We start from the raw sequence: 20000 nt of genomic DNA, 5'->3' as shown, positions 1-20000 counted from the left end.
TTTTGGATTCCCGGGTAAAATTCGTATGCGTTCCGTTGAATTGCGCCATATTTTGGGCGAGGGCTAAACTGCCAAATGCTTGGTAAGGAATCTTCACTTTTGTGAGCTCTCTCTCTCTCTCTCTCTCTCTCTCTCTCTCTCTCTCTCTCTCTCTCTCTCTGTGGAATTTTCATCTCATTTGGTTCTTTCCATCTCAATGTATTTTGCTGTCTGACTCTGTTTGTATGTCTGAGAAAGTTTATGCTCTTTATATATAATTGAATTAATCCATAATATTTTGCTTTTGTATTAATATGTAAATAATACTCAGGCATAAAGAGAAACCTGTGTATACATACATAGAGACATATAGATTGCTGAAGTCATAAAATTATTTTAGTGTTACTACAGCAGCCAGTGATATTGAAGTATTTATGAAATGCATTAACGATTCTATGAACTAGAGGTCCTTCATGAAAGGGAAACATAAATCTCAAATACAAATCATATAAAAAGTTATCGAAATTATTGAGTTGTATTATTCGCTTAGTATGAAAGCCTCTCCTGTCATTCTGACGCCGCCAATCACATCACTTTGAAGGGGACTGAATATTACTGTACTTGCCACGGCCACCCTTTATGACACTTTTCTGATGATAACGAAAATATGGTATCGCTGTTATGAAGCTATATATATATATATATATATATATATATATATATATATATATATATATATATATATATATATATATATATGTATATCTACGTTTCTTATAAATGAGTTTACATATATTTTGATTGTATATTTGTTTATTGTTGTCAGGGGCTTCGGTCAACACGAGATCTCCTGCGGTGGAAATCTCATGGACCCCTACACAGACTGGATCATTGAACAGCAAATTAATCCTTATTGTAAGTAAATTGAATTATTATTATTATTATTATTATTATCATTATTATTCCCCTTTTCGTTGTCTATTCGTCCCATTGCAGTGCCCACTGTCTAGCTTTCTACTTTACCTGTTCCCCCAGTTCCACAAATCCCTGATCCAATCTCTGGACCATGTAGTCCAAATTTAGAAATCTAGTCATTTATAAATCCAGTGTTATTGTTTTGACGACCATGTTAGTTATTATTATTAGTATTATTATTATTATTATCATTATTATTATTATTATTATTATTATTATTATTATTATTTATGTTTAATTTTTCATGCATATACAAATATACATTAAGGAGTCAAAAAATCTTCCTAAAAGTAGACAATAAATATAAAATCGCATTTTTACAATCATTCTTATCAATAATAACCATTTGTGTTAAGTCTTTCTTATGCATAAAATATACATTTAGGTCACATAAAAACCAAATCTCAGTTTATGCGTTCACAACGTCCCTCTTTGAAACGTTTATTCACAATGTCCTCTGAAACGTTTTATTATTATTATTATTATTATTATTATTATTATTATTATTATTATTGCTTGCTAAGCTACCCTAGTTGGAAAAGCAGCATGCTTATTATAGGCCTAAGTGCTCCAACAGGGAAAATGGCCCAGTGAGGAAAGGAAATAAGGAAATAAGATAAATTAAAAGAGAAGTAATTAACAATTAAAATAAAATATTTTAAGAACAGCAATGACGTTAAAATAAATCTTACATATATAAACTATAGAAACTAAAAAAAAAAAACTAGAAGAAGAGAAATAAGATAGAATAGTGTGCCCGAGTGTACCCTTTAGAAAGAGAACCCCAAGACAGTGGAAGACCATAGTACAAAGGCTATGGCACTACCCAAGACTAGAGATCAAGGGTTTGAATTTGGGGTGTCCTTCTCCTAGAAGAGTTGCTTACCATAGCTACAGGAGTCTCTTTTACTCTTACCAAGAGAGAAGTAGCCAATGAACAATTATAGTGCCGTAGGTAACCCTTTGAGCGAAGAAGAATTGTTTCGTAATCTCAGTGTTGTTATGTGTATGAGGACAGAGGAGAATATGTAAAGAATGGGCCAGATTATTCGGTGTATGTGTAAGCAAAGGAAAAATGAGCTATAGCCAGAGAGAAGGATTCAATGTAGTGATGCCTGGCCAGTCAAAGGATTCATAATTCTCTAGCGGTAGTATCTCAATGGGTGGTTGGTGCCCCGGCCCGCCCTACTACCCTCAAAAATCCCTCTCTGAAATGTTTGTTCACTCTGGCCCTTAAAACGTTTGTTCACAATGGCCTCTGAAACGTTTGTACACAATGTCCATCTCGCAAACGTTTGTTCACAATGTCTTCTGAAACACTTGTTCACAATGTCCATCTCGCAAACGTTTGTTCATAATGTCCTCTGAAACGCTTGTTCACAGTGTCCAACTCTCAAACGTTTGTTCACGATGTCCTCCGGAACGTTTGTTCACAATGTCCATCTCGCAAACGTTTGTTCACAATGTTCTCTGATATGCTTGCTCGCAATGTCCCTCTCAAACGTTTGTTCGCAATGTCCCTTTCTGAAACATTTTCCTTCTGTTCTGCTTTCAGTACCCAACAAAACGTTCGAACGTTTCGAAACAACTTTCTTCTCGCGATTTTTGGAGACCCACCGAGTGATGCGGTGGGTTAATTCTCGTCTGAAGCCCGAGGGAGCCGATTTGTTCAATTCCCATAGGCCTTGGATGTGGCCAATCTGCGTCAAGGTACGCTTTTCACATTTATTTTGCTTTGAAGTTCTTTACTTATTATTATTATTTTACTCTAAGGTGTAACTTTTACGTATATTTTCCCTTACGATTTCTTTGTTATTTTTTCCAGGCTCCTTAGTATATATATATATATATATATATATATATATATATATATATATATATGTGTGTGTGTGTGTGTGTGTGTGTGTGTGTGTGTGTGTGTGTGTGTATATATTTACATGTAAGGCTCTTTATTATACATTTTTTAAGGAATTTTATTTAAATTTTATTTCTTTTCAGGTTTTCTAGTATAAATTTATTTTACTTTTAGGGTTTTGTTTAATATAATTTCTTTTAAGGCTCTTTATTATATATTTATTATCCTACAAAGTTTTGTATTTTATTTTTATTTTCAATTTTACATCTGTTTTCCATTATTGTTTTTTTTTATTTTGTATCTATTTTCTGTTAAGGTTCTTTTTTCATTTATTTTCCTTTAAGGCATTTAATTTTGCATATATTTTCCTGTAAAGCTCTTTGTCTTTATGTAAGGCATTTATTTTCATTTAAGGTACGGTATTTTACACTTATTTTCTTTAATGTTTTATTTTACTTTCATTCTACTTTAGAGGAATTTTTCTTTTTCCAAGTTTTTATTATACATTTATTTTCCTTTGATATTCTAAATTTTACTTTTTTCTCTAAGTTTTTATATTGCATTCATTTTCTTTTACGTTTATTATTTAACATAAATTTTTCTTGATGAGCTTTTTTAGTTTAAACTTATTTTCCTGTAAGGTGTGGTATTTTACATTAACTTTCCTCTTATCCCTTAAGTGGCGGAATATTTAATTGATATTATTGTAAGGCTCTTCGTTTTATATTTATTTTCCTTCAAGGTTATGTATTTTAAAGTTATTTTTCTTTAAGGTTCGTTATTTAGGCGAGTAAAAACATTACTATAAGACAAGAATGAATGTATTCAGACCAAGTGTTTGTCATAAACCATTCACAAAAGAAGTTTAGAAGTAAAGGGAAGAGGCTGTATGGTGTACGCATTGACCTAGAAAAAGACTTTTGAACCCAGAAAAAGACAGGAAATCATTGTTGCGTGTGTTGATAGGTGTAGATGGGAGCTCCAATTACTTATTTGGTGTACAAATTATTGTGAATGAAGTGCTAGATGGCTGGTGTCTGCAATTGATACTGTACTTAGAGATGGCGAAAATAACCTACAAAAGCTAGTGAAAGTAGAAGCAAAAAGAAAACGTTGAGATTCTAAAGAGTAAGGTTATGAGTGTACAAGATGAATTATTCAATGATAGTTTGGATGTTAAAAAGCGGTTAATTCTCATTAATATTTAACAGTAAATATAACATCTGATGGTGGGATTGCAGGCGATGTGAATCACGTAATATACGCAACAAGGGAAGCAGAATATTTTCTAAGGAATGGGAACAGACCAATGAGTTATCAATCAATTATAAGATTGAACCCTATCAAGGCATATTTAACTACACACCTTAATGGAAGATAAGCATGAATAAAAAATTTAACATGTAATATTTACTTTGTATATGCAGCCGAAAAGAATTGAAGGGATGAGAAATATGTAGAGGCAAGGATTACAAATAGATAAAAAGATGCATTAGGGATTGAAATTGGAGGTAGGTTGGTGCAAAAGATGTGAAATTCCTAAGTGTTAGGCGGGAGGAAGCCATAATAAGATAAAGGAGAAAGGTGCAGTTTATGTAGGAGCGTTCCAATTGCTGCTGATGATCGTTATTTATAAGGTGATGGAAAGATGTTATTAGGGGTGTATCCTGTGGAGAAGTTAGTATACAAAATGCCATTTAAAGTTTTAATTTGTCAATTATCTTTATATTCTCTTTTTTGTATCGTTGCCCTCAGCATGTAAAAATGGCTTAATGCTGAAAATGTACGGATTTGTATAATATATATTTATCTGCTTGTATGCCTTATTAATTGTATGTGCACGTCTATAAAATCACTTACACAAACTCCCCATTTACATATGAGTCATATTTCATGTATAATTATGAAAGTACGACAAACAAACCATAGCAAAGACATTGATAATGAACCGCTAGAATGAGCGAAAAAAAAAAAAAAAAAAAAAAAAAAAAAAAAAAAAAAAAACACACACACACAGCAGCTCAAACAAGGACAGCTCATATCAACACAACCCGTGGATGTCTCCCATTTAAAAAACCGAAGGAAAGAGAAAGTTCTGTTTGATGCAGAGAAAGACACTCGCCTTAATTTAAGCCAAATTGGATAATTGACCTTCTCAAGTAGTCAAGATTGCTTGTTAACGTTACCTCGCATGACCACTGGTTAGCCATGTATGGAACTTGAAATGCATTCTATTGAATGCTTATGTGTTGTTCTTATTTTGCTTTTTGTATCAAATTCGATGCCAAACTCGGGCACACAAAAAAGCGGATACAGATGAAGGTTGGGTAGCAATAGACTCACTGCTTGAACGTCTTACGTGTGAATGAGCTTGGAATAACAGAATTCGAAAGAAAGTTCCAAAGCAGATAGACAATTGAACTTTATTAGTATAGGCCTGCGAAATTAGTTGGTGTCATACCGTTGAAGTTGATACAATAATTGATTGTAAGGCATTTTAATATGATATTGTTGTGACGGTTATTCTGAGCAACATGGTCTTAAATGTAATTTTTTTTTTTTTTTTTTTTTTTTTTTGCTGCAAACATCTATCAAATGTAAATAATCAGTTATATATTTTTTCTGTGTGTGCCACAATAATACGAATTCTGAGCCTCTTTTATAAAGATGTTACCTTCATCAATTATCTATTTATTGGAAGACAGGTTATAACTGACATTCTCCGAAATGCTAATGTACTGTAAATAGGTTGAAGAATAACCCTTCTTTACGTAACTCTTATTTAGATATATGTAATATCTCTGCCTTTATAAATGTACTAAAAAGGACAGGCTTTGTGACTTTGTATACATGTTTCATATGTTCTTAGTCAAATGACTGATTATTTATGTATGTATGTATGTATATATATATATATATATATATATATATATATATATATATTTAAATATATATATATATATATATATATCTATATGTGTGTGTGTGTGTATGTTTATACATGTGTATTTGTATATGGATGTGTATGTATACATACATGTTTTATTTATACAATATATATATATACATATATATATACACACATATATATACTGTACATATTTATATGTATATATACATACATACATATATATATATATATATATATATGTGTGTGTGTGTGTGTGTGTGTGTGTGTGTGTATTGTGTATGGGTGTATCATTATTTATATGCGTGAGTGTACGTGTCTACTTGTATTTTAGTATTCAAATCTATAACCGTAGATACCACAAAAGTATTACCTACGCTCCATACTCAGTGTGAAAACAAATATAAGATACTCTTAAGAATATATATGATGTATATGTGCCTTCCCTTGGTATTTTATATCCAAAGACATTCTTATAGAAACATTTTAATGATATTTTAAATCATCTGTTTTATTAACGATGTAGTTCACATAACTTTCATAACAGTGCTGAAGTAATTTCCATAAGCATCATAATACAGCAATAAACACTAAACAATATCCCAGACTGTAAACAAATCTAATATTAATTTAACTAAGTTTGAAAGGTGCTCCACTAACTTCGTATAGTTGCTAAAGTTATAGCGATTTTTTTTAATTTTAACTTCTCAACTTTGACAAATAGACATACAACTCCGTTGGTATTGAGATTTGGAAATACGAGCTCGAAATATTTTATAGCTTATTGATTATTCTTTGGAAACAGATAAACATAACATGTTTCAGTAAATACACCATTAATCAGTACGTAACTGACAGGGTTGTGTGCGGAATTTATGAGGTTGGAGTTGAAAGGAATGTACATATATTTATTTATAATGTATTTTATTAAATTTTTCAGATTAGATAAAGTAACATAGTTGAGTAGAAACTATACTGCTTTGTTTATTATTATTATTATTATTATTATTATTATTATTATTATTATTATTATTATAAGTTAAGCTAAAATCCTTGTTAGAAAAGCAAGATTCTATAAGCCCAAGGGCTCCAAAAGGGAAAAATAGCCCAGTGAGGAGAGGAAACAAGGAAATAAACTTCAAGACAACATTAAATTAGAACTTTCAGAAGTAACCAATAAAAACTTAAAAAGGCAAAAGGAATAAAAAAATATTATAATAACAACAACAGCAACAACAACAAAAACAACAACAATAATAATAATAATAATAATAATAATAATAATAATAATAATAATAATAATAATCAGTTACCAAGAGAAGATTTTTGGGACTTTCTACAGAACTTTCTTTAGAGAATAAATAAATAAATAAAGTAAACTGGCAAAATTAAACATGAGAAAATAACTGCTTTATTCAAACAATGCAGTATAGTGTCTACTCGAAATTATTTGAAAAAATAGGCCTAATCCCATAACTAAGCTTGGAAAATAAACAAAATTAAACAAATATACCTAAAGATATCCATTAACAGAACGGGGCATACAAAATGAATAGGTCTATGCATTGGAGCAGACCTTACCAACATATAGACCTAACTTGAGTCCTATCCATTTCTCCTCATTAGTCTCAGGTCTGGTTCGACGTGCAGTTCCGAATCGTCCTTTTGGGCAATCCAATTATATTCTGGATCAACTTGATTTTCCTCTTCGCTGGACCTGCAATATTAGTCTTTCACCACTACAAACAGAAGAGGGGTCATGAGGACAGCCTGGAGGTCAAAGGTGATCTCTCTCTCTCTCTCTCTCTCTCTCTCTGGTACTTATTAGGCTGTGTTTACTTCATTTTACCCTTTTCCTAGAACCGTAATATATATATATATATATATATATATATATATATATATATATATATATATATATATATATATATATGTTTATATATGTATATATATATATATATATGTGTGTGTGTGTGTGTGTGTGTGTGTATGTATGTACTGTATATGTTTTTGTATCTTTAAGTGTGTTTGGGGGAATAGGGAGGTCACATGGCAGTGAATGTAAATTAAAAGGAAAATAAAAACTTTTTTTTTATCACAATCAGACCAGTGATTGTGTACGTTGAAAAACTTGGTCATGAAGAAGGAGCACAATGTAGAGCGATGGTGAAGTGGAATCTCCCAGCGTGACAAACTGACAAATGAAGAAATTTGGAGATGTGGCACACTAGTTAACATTTCTGACATGATAAGAAGGGTCAAGATTGATATGGTATGGTCATGATGTGAGGAGGGGTGAGGAGGGAGAGAGATCTGGAAAACGTTTGAGGTGGAAGGTGGATTCTGAGATCAATTGAAAAAGGAATTTTTAGAATTGTTTGGTTTGGAAAGATGCTTTCGATAGAAAAGGTTGGAGGAGACCTTTGATATCAAGAGAACCGACCCCTCAGTGTAATTGAATAAAACACACACACACACACACACACACACACACACATATATATATATATATATATATATATATATATATATATATATATATATGTGTGTATATGTGTGTGTGTGTGTGTGTATGTGCGTGTGTTATGTCATTATATGTAAATGTATATTGTAATGTATAGCTGTCTGTTTGTATCTCTGCCTGTACGTACGGATGTATGAATGTAAGTATATATACGGAATATAAAGTGTTCCCTGGGAAACAAATTCTAATTCGTATTCATAGCTTCAGCTTTCAAAATCAGAGAACGTTCGGAATTCTTTAACTGGCAACCGCAACTCTGTTCCTTCTAGGCACGATCATTATCATCTCTCTCTCTCTCTCTCTCTCTCTCTCTCTCTCTCTCTCTCTCTCTCTCTCTCTCTCTCTCTCTCAGTAAGACCTTTCAATTTAAATTTCAGCATTATTCATTTTAGAATTTCACTTGTTGTCTAACTTATATCATTATTGTGAAAATGCATCTTATTTCTCTATTGTATATTGTTTACATAATTTTTCTAGTGCAAACAAATGTAAAGAAAGTAGTTAAAAATAAACTGAATTAGAATACGCAATTAAAGTATTATTTGGTCCCATAAACAGGAATATTTCTTGTGTATTTAAATTCAATATGCAACAATCAACCTAAGATTTCATTTCAAAACTTTCACATTTCTTATCTCATGAGGGATAATTTATGATTACATTTCCACTCACGGAATATGTTATTTTATTTATGTATGCATTCATTTGTATCTCAATCTAAACCACTCAAAAGTTCTCTTAAACTATAACCAATCAAACTTATGAACAAGTTGGCATCTCGTCTCAATTATTACACTTTGCATTCTTCTTCTTCTCCAAACAGAACGGAAGGACAGGATGATCTTCGCATGTAAATGGCTGCTGCTGGCGTATTTATTCCATTACCTGCCTTTCTATACCATGAATAGAATCCTATATTACCACCATTACTTCCCGGCTCTTCAGTTCTCTTCCATGCTGACTGGTGAGGAATAATAGTCCCATTAAAGGGGGTTTATAAAGCGCCATTGAGGCAAAGGTCTTTATGTCGGGGTCTGGTTTGGATGCCCTTAATCCATATTCATCCCATTAAGAGAGGTTCTTTTTTTACTATAGATTTTTCTCGATGTATGTTTTTATCGGTGAGATATTTTCAATGAGCTTTCCTAATGTTGCTTTCTGATTTGTTTTTTTAATTTTAAATGATTTTTTTCTTTTACAAACAAAGCAATTCATTTGTTTATAATTTTTACGTTTTAATTGTTCTGTTCTGTCTAAATTCCACTTATTTTTAATTCTTAATTAAGCATAGTTGGTTTAATTTATTACAGATATTGCAGTAATGATTTACTTAAGTGTTAAGAAATGAATCGTGAAGTGATGAATTCATCCAATTTTTACATAATTGTGAATAAGATTCTCTAGATTTTCCCAAAGAGTAAAGCAAACCGATTTCAAGATTTGAATTAATTATTTTTTTTCTGGAAGGTTAACTTATATTTTTCTCGAAACAGTCATGGTAAATATATTTTATTTTACTGTTTTTGAGCTCGGATTATATCCCAACAGCTACCTAAATTTATTTTTTTTTTATATAGAAATTATATAGGAACTTGGTTAGAGGTTTATGCGTGTTAAAGTAAATTTTATAATGCGTCTTCGATAGAAATAACTGTAGATTTTTCTAACATACTTTCTCGTCAAAATGTTATTTTCGTCCATCATTTAGGCCGAATAGTATTTATCTTGATCCCTTCATTCTTTGTTTATTTACTTTTTCTCCTTCTTTGGTCTCTTTATTTGTTATCTGGTAATCATAAGAATAATACTAACATGAAATCCTATTCGTTGATATATTTATACATTTATTCACACACATTATTTATACATACATACATACATACATACATATATATATATATATATATATATATATATATATATATATATATATATATATATAGAAAATCTTATCACATGTCTATCTACACACATATACGTACATGCATGCATCTATATATATATATATATATATATATATATATATATATATATATATATATATATATGTATATATATGTATGTATACATATATATATGTGTGTATATATATACATATGTGTATATATATATATATATATATATAGATAGATAGATATATATATATATATATATATATATATATATATAGGCCTATATATATATATATATATATATATATATGTGTGTGTGTGTGTGTGTGTGTGTGTGTCTGTCCTTGATAATTATTAGGTTGTTTTCCATATCAGTGGTCCTACAAGATGATAGAACCATCAGGTATTACACTAAAGATCTTTCCAGCGTTCCTTTGTTCCTCAGCTGCACTTACATTATATCTTTCTTCCATCTCACTGCCAAACCTGTAACTTATACTTGCAGTGCAACTGTAGTCTTTTCCCCCTTAGTTACACTCGGGCGCTGAATGGTCTCATAGACCCCAGCACAGGGCTACATACCCCAAATTCATAAATCCAATTCAGTCCATAACAGTTGGTTGTTCCGATGAAAATTAAACCACTAGTCTTTGCCATATTGCTGTATTAACAGCTTTCTATCCAGGCACTCATCAGTCTTAGAAGTTTAAGTTTCACTGTTGTCCATTGCCTTATTTTTCAATAGAAAGCTTCTCTCTCTCTCTCTCTCTCTCTCTCTCTCTCTCTCTCTCTCTCTCTCTCTCTCTCTCTCTCTCTCTCTCTCTCGTTGCACTGTCTTCCATTCCATCTCCTTTACCGGTTTTCGCCCCTTTGTTCTCCCTGTGGTCAGATACCTTCACACAATGATTATTTTTCTTCCATATTTGTTTTCTTTATTTTTCTATTTCCTTCTCGCTTTTTCTCTCTCGGTCGTTGGCCTTCTATCACATGAAAGCATTCATTTTAAATGGATGAGTCATTTATAAAAACAATAATTAATATTTGCCTGTTCTATTTCTCATTCTACTCCCTTTTTCTACTTTTTTCCTTCCGACTATTGCATTTCCCTTCTATTCTCCTTTTCTCTTCAGTAGTGTTATCTCTTCTCCGCTTCTTCTGCTGTTTCCACCCTTTTCTCGTTTTTCCTGTTACACTTCCTCGTCTCTTCTATCTTTTTGCCTCTTACCTCATCCTTTATTCAATTTTACTCTTCGTTCTCTTTCCCTTCCCCTCCTCTAAATTCTCCCTGTCCCCTTTTTTAAGTCGTCTTATAATACCTGCACTTTACATTGTCTTGACATCTTCCCCCTCCTCTCCCCCTCATCTTCTACTCCTTCACCTCCCCCTTCCCTCTTCTTTCTTATCCTCCTTTCCCTCCTCATTTTCCCCTCTCCTCTCCTCTCCTCTTTCCCTTTCCTCTCTTCCTCCTCCTCCTTCTCTTCTTTCCCTCTCCTTTCTTCTTCCTCTCTCATCTCCTCTCCTCTCCTCTCCTCTCCTCCTCATATCCTTATCTCCTCACCCTTTTCATCACCTCTCCTTCACTTGACGTTACCCCTCTGCATTTCACCTCTCCTTCGTATCTATCCTTTCGAAGGAATCAAGTGTCTCCTCCATACCTGCTGTACACAAGACCCACCAGCGAGACTCGGTGTTAAATTCCTCAGTCTGGACAGACGTAAATTGGTGACAACCTTTAATAATCGCAAAGGGTCAGAGGTCGGCCGTCTCTCTTATGGTTGACCTTTGGGTATTTCACGCATGATCGTCGTCGCTTGATTTTCTCTGGTTGCTGTCGATTTTGTTAAACGGTTACCTGGGTCCACCCAAGGTCTATAGATGTAGACCTTGGGTCCACCTAGTATTACGTTAGGTGTGGAAAATAGTAGTAGTAGTAGTAGTAGTAATTTCAAGTTGACTAATATTTTTTATCATTTCTATATTGATAAGTATGTTCTCATTCCTGTAATAGTGAAATTTATCTAATGAAATATATCAACTCTTTTGATTTTGTTACAAAGAAATATTATTCATGTTGAATCGATCCCTTTTGGATATTGCACTAATTGCGGCTTCAAGATAAAGCATGAACAATGTGTTATTGCCCTATTCATCCTCTTTATCTGTTGCATAAATAAGAATACATTTAGTGTAAAAGATTTCTTTCATTATTTCCAACCCTTTCACGATAGTCTTTTGTTATTATAATTTGTTTAGATAGACGTCGGGAAAAATTGTTTCATTGGTTTTTCTATTTAAAGTTTTGATTCCCTATCATTCTACATTTATCTGTAATGCATATTTTCAAATACGTATTTTTAGTATTTTGTATTTAACCCCCTTATAACCTTTCATCTTTTGTTACTTTTTATGTATGCTTTCACTTTTTTCACCTGCTATTGTAATTTTTCCTTAGTTGTTAGTTCGTTCTCAGTATTTAGGTAGTTACAAATAGTTTCAATATTACCATCCCTTTCTCGTCTTGCTCCACAACAAAAGTAAGATGAACATTTATCTGCACAAAATTACTTTTCACATTATGATCTACTATCCCATAAAGAATCTTCTTTAGCTATGGTAAGCAGCTCCTCTAGGAGAAGGACACTCCAAAATCAAACCCTTGTTCTCTAGTCTTGGGTGCTGCCATAGCCTCCGTACCATGGCCTTCCGCTGTCTTGGATTAGAGTTCTTTTGCTTCTTGAGGGTGCACTCGGGCACACTATTCTATCTCATTTATCTTATTCTTGTTTTTTTAATGTTTTTCTATAGTTTGTATATGAAAGAATTATTTTAATGTTACAGTTCTCAAAATATTTTTCTTTAATTGTTAATTCTTTGTCTTGTAGTTTCCTTACTTCTTTTCCTCACTGGGCTATTTTCCTTGTTGGAGCCCTGGGGCTTGTAGCTTCCTGCTTTTCCAACTAGGGTTGTAGCTTAGCAACTAATAATAATAATAATAATAATAATAATAAAAATAATAATATTCTTATATTTTTCACAGATAATTATCTAATCTTAAAAACCTATCGCAAAATTTTGGATAATTTATAATGCATACCTGTGTGCCATTTTCGAAGCATATTGTTTACCTTTTAAATAGGGAAGTGTTAGCCTATTGGAAACGTCCCTGCCTGACAATTAGTTGGACGGAAGTTTGAGACACGCTCAAGCTTGATCGTCTCTAGTAGTGTCTGGAACTTCACAAACCTTGTGAGCTAGGGATCTGAGGGTTTTGGGGAGCGTATAGGTCTACCTGGTGAGTCATCAGCAGCCATTGCCTGGCCCTCATTGTTCCTAGCTCCATAGGGAGGGGTTTGGACGCTGATCAAATGTGCATATGGTCAGTCTCTAGGACATTGTCGGGTCCCTTGCCTCTGCCATTCATGAGTGACCTTTAAACTTATCGATACTCACCTGTACATACACTCTCACACATGCGTACTCATACACACACTGAATATTCTGCCTAAATCCCAAAAATACGCATCTTAGCGGATTCTAATTACAAATCATCTTTATATACTTCATGTAAATCATTTTGATTGTATAGATTTTGCAAACCCTTTAATACTGTTGAATATTCCTTTGTAGCTATAGTAAATTTATCTTTTGAATACACTATTTCTTTTATTTCTGTTGTGGAATAGAAGCTATTCCTGGTTATTATTTCTAATTATTCTCATGTGATTTTCTTCTAGACAATTTTCATTTGTTTTTCTACATATTAATTAACCTTACACAGAAACTCTCCATCCACTTCACTAGTCTCCTTTCCTTTTTTTTTTTTTTTTTTTTTTTTTTTTCTGCATTTAATTCCCTTAGTTCAACCACTCTTCGATTAGTCAGAACCAGTCTTTGAATCTTTGTGGCCTCTTGAATATCCTTACCATCTCTCTCTCTCTCTCTCTCTCTCTCTCTCTCTCTCTCTCTCTCTCTCTCTCTCTCTCTCTCTCTCTCTCTCTCTCTCTCTCTCTCTCATGTTTGTTTCCGGATCATTTAGCACCACCAAATTTTTGCTCCCGCCAAAGCCAGCCAGTGAATCATCAGTTAGACAGGCTCCCCTGATAGTCTTAGCCTTCAATCTCCGTTATTCATATCCGTTATTCACAGCATTTTGGAAACTTCTAATTCCATCAATGCAATCATATAACGAAATCACAGATGATCTTTTCTATACTCCTACAGTCCTCCTGTCAGCGCACCGTAAACCCTTGCCCTTTGCGCCTCAGCCACACGACTGAACCTGTATCTCTTTGGCCTTCTCGGAATTGCAATGCATGTTTCTTTGCCTTTGTTTTCACTGAAGTGACATCCCACGTTCATTTGCTAAACAAATCTAGTCTCGTACTCATCTTCCCATCCATGGGATAACAGGAAGATACCAAAGATTGCTTTTTTTTTTTTTTTTAAGTTTCTCCTTGCAATTATTTTCCCCGGTCTTATATATATATATATATATATATATATATATATATATATATATATATGTGTGTGTGTGTGTGTGTGTATGTATACACATTTGTGTGTAAATGTATGTATATATGCCTTACTTATAACTGTAGTCGAACAGTTTAACACGTTTCTTCAAAAAGGCCCATAAAAGAAACAAAGGAAATATAAATAAATCACTATATTTCAACCAATACACATTGACCCTCTTCAAGGTGTAAAGTAAAAATATATAAACCATCACAGTCTACTTTATTCCTCATTTTTACTTTACACCTTGAAGAGGGCCAATGTTTGTTGGTTGAAATATAGTGATTTATTTATATTTCCTTTGTTTCTTTTTTAGGCATTTTTGAAGAAACTTATGTATATATATTTGTTCCAACACGAATACTTACCTCGAACTACTTTCTTAGGAGTCACTGGTGATCTCCTCTCCATCGACCAGAGTTTTGAGTAAGTTACCCCCCCACTCCGCGCTCTAAGTAGCCTTACCCCCGGCATCAAGGAATGTGCCCCGAGGGTAGGATTAAGGTAGGTCACTAGCTTGCTGGGTCAGCATCCTCATTAAGTTCTCTGGTCGCGAGGCGTTCACAACCCTTGCTCTCGTATCTCTGTCGATCCTTTGTGTGCGTTCTGTGTCCCACGTGTTCCCAGCGTGGCAACTTGCGTTTTTCCAGTGTGCTTTCCCAAGTGTTCCTGTGCGTTCACCTTTCAACCGTGTGCTTACCCAGTGTTTTAATTGATTTCCTTAAGTGCTTGTGTCGTGCGTTGTGTGCGTTATGGAGCAGATTCGCCGTTGTCCTGGGCCTAGAGCCGGGAAATCGTGTGGAGCGTTCCTCTCCAAGCCCGAAGTAGAGCCTCACTCCCTTTGTTCCTCCTGTAGGGGTAAAGTTTGCTCGTCAGCAGACACGTGCCCCGAGTGCATAGACTGGAGTGATATACAGTGGGTACGCTACAGTACCAAAAAGAGGAAATCAGCGAAACGTTCCCCCAGGAAAATTAGTGTTTCCTCGCCGATACCGACACCCAGTGAGCGGTCCAACGGGGCCTCGGTTTCGCCATCCCCTACACAGAGTAGGGGACGAGGTAAGCCTAGTGTGGTGGATGAACAAGGCGTCCTATCCCAGGAGCCCAGTGTTAGTGCAGTGCCAATAGCGGGCCCCTCTAGGGCTAGTGAAGGACCCAGTAGTGCGTCCGGAGAGTCGGCCCTTGTGCTCGGGGGGCACGCTTCCTCCGATGACCCCTTGTGGGGTAGTAACGCGGTCTCAGTGTCACCGCCGCCCTCGTGGGCCTGTGCTTCTGGTTCCTCTTTAGGGGGAGATAACCAGAGTAAAGTTCGACCTTCAGGTAACGATGCCTGCGGTTGGAGGCTCCCGAAGACGCCGGGTAGGTCACCCCTGAGGATGGATGTGACCCTGGATCCCTGGCTCCCGGGCATGGAACGGTTTGAGTCGTTCCCAACCCTCCCCACGGAAGTTCCCGATGACTTCCTCCAACTCTCGACCTCTGGCATTCAACGCCCAAAGAAGTCCCCCGCAGTCCCCGCTACCAGTCAACACGTGGTGAACACAGTGTCGTCTGGCTCATCGGACGTCTATTCCTCGTCAGAGGAAGAGGTCAGGGTGAAACACCGCCGTCGGAGGGAGCGGTCCAGGAGCGAGAGTTCCCGGTCGAGGTCGCGCTCTCGTTATAGCAGGAAGCGCTCCCGCTCACCGAGCCGTAAGTATAGGAGAAGTGTATCTCCCGGTGGCGCCTGGATCTACGTATCATCGCGGGAATCGAAGGTGCTTCGTTCCCCGGACCACCAGTCCAGTGAGCGGTCCCCAAGGCGGCCGCCCTCCAAGCACAGCCTTGACCCTCGCGACCTGGCTCGCAGGAAAGACTTCTCGATTAAGCATAAGTCCTCGAGGCCTCCGGTTCACCCCGCCCAGCGGGGGGAAACGCGCTTCTTACCAGGCAGCCAGGCCGAACCAGCCCAGCTGGTGTGGCCTTCAGGTCGGAAGGAACGGTTCCCGCTGTCGGATCAGCCCACGGGAACCGCGCCCTCAGCACCCAGAGCCTTCGGGCGTACGAGAGTCCCCGCTGAACCAGCGGTGCCTACACTATCCCGAGCCCCTGGTGCGGTCTTACCCGCAGATGAGGTCCAGTACCTCGGCAGGACGGCGCCCCTGGCCCCGAGGGCTAGGCGTCCGGTCGGCGTGCCCGGTAAACCGGCTCCCCCGCCCCAGGCCGAGACCTCGGCTAACGGGGGGGGGGGGAGGGCTCCCCGACGGAAGACTCCGCCTACGGGAGAGTGGTTAGCCTGATCAGAAGGCACCACGAAATAGCTGAACCTGCAGCTACAGATGGAGATTCCTGGAGGTCGAGCCTGCTGAGAATTATGCAAACTCCCTCCCAACCTAAGTTGTCCCTGGCACTCCCTCTGGCCCGAGATCTAGTTCTAGGGCAAGAGTACATTGACAAAGTGGTGGCCAGCAATGCCGAGGCTCCCAAGACCCAGAGTGCCTCTAAATTGCTCCAGGGCCTCAAAACTCAAGGGAAGGTCTATGTGCCCGAAGGACGTCGCCCAGGTCCTTGTAAAGTGGAGACGGCCGTGGACATTCTGAGCCAAGGCGTCTCAGACGACAGAGCCTCTTCGGCCCCAGTCTGTTTCTCACCAGCAGAGGCCTCCATGATGGAGGAGATGTCGCGAGACTTGGTTAACGTCTCCTCTTGGCTGGACTGGTGGGCTTCCACGTTGGTGGGTGTTCAAGCCTCCTTCGACCCCGAGGATCCTGATCAGCAAGGCCTAATGAGGGACCTCATTACCTCTGGGGGTAAAACCCTCAAGTTCTTAACCTATCAGTCTCTCGCCCTTACAGCCAACTGGGTTCTCCGTAAGAGAGACACTGTTCTTACGAAAGTGTCTCGGAAGGTACCGGACAGGGAGGCACGAGCAATTCGCAGCCTGCCCCTGTGGGGAGAGTCTCTGTTTCCTCTGAAAGAGCTAGAGACTTTAATGGAAAAGGTCTCGAAAAAGAAGGAGGCCAACGTCACCAGACCGGCAACTTCTAGGGGACCTCCATACAAGAGGTCTGTCTCGGACAGCGCCGCGACGCCCCAAGCCTCTTCCAGCACTACGAGGAGAGAGGCCCCCTCTTCCTCCTGGTCCTCAACACCGCAACCCTCCCGCAGGGGAGCTGCAGCGCCCTCAAGCTCCTTCAGGTCGGGTTACTCCGCTTCTAGGAGAGGCAGATCAGGCCGCCCCTCTAGAAGAAGATAGAGTGGGAGGCCCCCTATCCCCGCCCAAGCCTCGGGTTAGGGGATGCCTCAGACAACATTGGCAAGCATGGAAGGCTCAAGGGGCAGAGCCTTGGACAGTGCCCGTCCTAAGGGAGGGCTACAGACTCCCGTTCCTGACGAATCCACCCCCTCTTATTCCGGCCAACCGGACGGAATGGCTAGCTCCCAAAGATCCGTTAAAGCGGACCGCCCTTCAAGAGGAGGTATCCTCCATGTTAGAAAAGGGCGCCATGGAAGAAGTTCCTCTCCCAGGGCCAGGTTTCTACAGTCGCCTGTTCCTGGTAGAGAAAGCGACAGGGTGGGTGGAGACCGGTTATAGATCTGTCAGCTCTCAACAAGTTCGTCAAGAAGACGGACTTCAAGATGGACACTCCAAAGTCAGTCCTGCTGTCCTTGAGGGAGAAAAATTTTATGATGACCGTCGACCTCAAGGACGCATACTTCCAAATTCCGATCCACCCCTCCGGGTGAAATGGGGTTCCCAGATCCTGCAATTCAGGACTCTTTGCTTCGGTCTGTCAACAGCGCCCCAGGTGTTCACGAGAGTCTTCACGACTGTCTCAGTGTGGGCTCACGAACGTGGCATCCGCCTTATCAGATACCTGGACGACTGGTTGCTCCTTTCCGCCTCAAAGGCCCTCTTGAAGGAACAAGGGAGAAGTCTCCTTCAGTTTTGCAGAGCTCTGGGGATTGTCATCAACCCAAAGAAGTCAAATCTATCCCCGTCCACCAGAATGAACTACTTGGGGATGACATTGGACACCATTCAAGGAAAAGTTTTCCCTTCGGAGGACAGGATAAGGAACCACAGGCACATCATCCTGCCGTTCCTATCAGAACAACCCAGGAGAGCGAAAGACTGGCAGAGGCTGATAGGCCACCTGGTCTCATTGGAGAAACTAGTTCCCCAAGGGAGGATAAAGCTCAGATCCATCCAATGGAATCTCAAGAACCTCTGGTGCCAGACGGACTCACAACAAGTGCTAATTCCAGTCCTTCCAGACACAAGACCCTCCCTGGAATGGTGGCACTGCCAGTCGAACTCCCTCAAGGGGATGCCCTTCGGGACCAGCCCTCCAGAATTACTTCTGTTCACAGACGCCTCCAACCAAGGATGGGGAGCCCACCTCCTCGACGGGACGGCACGAGGTACCTGGTTGGAAGGGGAAAAGCAACTCCACATCAATGTCCTGGAGTTGAAAGCAGTCCAGAAGGCGTGCTTACACTTCGCAAGTCTGCTAAAGGGAAACACCGTGGCGTTGATGTGCGACAACGCCACGGTAGTAGCATACATAAAGAAGCAGGGAGGCTTGAAATCGAGGGAGTTGTGCGATCTCACCATAGAGATTCTGAATTGGGCAGAGGAAAATCACGTGGTGTTGTTAGCAAGGTTCATTCCCGGGAAGAAAAACGTTCTGGCCGACGGCCTCAGCAGAATGGGCCAGATAGTAGGGACAGAGTGGTCCCTTCTCCCAGAAGTAGCCAGGCTCATCATTCAGCTTTGGGGTTCCCCGGTGATGGACCTCTTTGCAACGAAACTCAACGCCCAACTCCCAGTCTATTGCTCCTCTGTACCAGACCCAAAAGCAGCCTTAGAAGACGCCTTTCAGCACAAGTGGGACAATCTGGATGTGTACGCTTTTCCCCCCTTCACGTTGATAAGACAGGTGCTCAACAGAGTAAGGGCCGCCCGAAACCTAAAGATGACTTTGGTAGCGCCCTGGTGGCCGGAGAGGGAGTGGTTCGCAGACCTAAAAGACCTAACGAGTCACCCGCCGTGGCCTCTACCCACCAGGTCAGACCTTCTGCACCAGCCTCACTTTCTTAAGCTCCACGACAACCCACTCTCCCTTCGTCTTCACGCCTGGAGACTATCCAGCGGCTCCTGAAGAACGAAGGTTATTCTCCCTCCACGGCTAAGAGAATGTCTCTATACCTGAGAAAGTCGTCAGCCGCGATATACCAGGCAAAATGGGCCTCCTTCACGAAGTGGTGCTCTGAGAGGCACATTAGACCTCTTAAGGCCTCTGTCCCAGACATAGCAGATTTTCTGGTGTTTCTTAGGGACAAAGTAGGAATGTCAATTCCAGCCATAAA

The 20000-nt window shown here is 38.5% G+C and overlaps 1 protein-coding gene across 1 annotated transcript in view; it reads left to right on the top strand.

The window, feature by feature from the left end:
* LOC137658246 (protein O-mannosyl-transferase 2-like) overlaps positions 1-20000 on the top strand; it is a 67744-nt gene that overhangs the window by 39779 nt on the left and 7965 nt on the right. The window contains exons 14-18 of the mRNA XM_068392924.1: positions 1-82; positions 806-894; positions 2510-2664; positions 7344-7500; positions 9065-9205. The exon at positions 1-82 is cut by the window's left edge and continues 64 nt beyond it. Of these exons, the coding sequence (XP_068249025.1) occupies positions 1-82; positions 806-894; positions 2510-2664; positions 7344-7500; positions 9065-9205 (624 nt within the window). The remainder of the gene's footprint in view (positions 83-805; positions 895-2509; positions 2665-7343; positions 7501-9064; positions 9206-20000) is intronic.

Source organism: Palaemon carinicauda, chromosome 19 (assembly GCF_036898095.1).
Source record: "Palaemon carinicauda isolate YSFRI2023 chromosome 19, ASM3689809v2, whole genome shotgun sequence".
NCBI lineage: Eukaryota > Metazoa > Arthropoda > Malacostraca > Decapoda > Palaemonidae > Palaemon > Palaemon carinicauda.
Note: the sequence above shows the minus strand (reverse complement) of the source record. Positions and strands in the feature narration are given on the sequence as shown.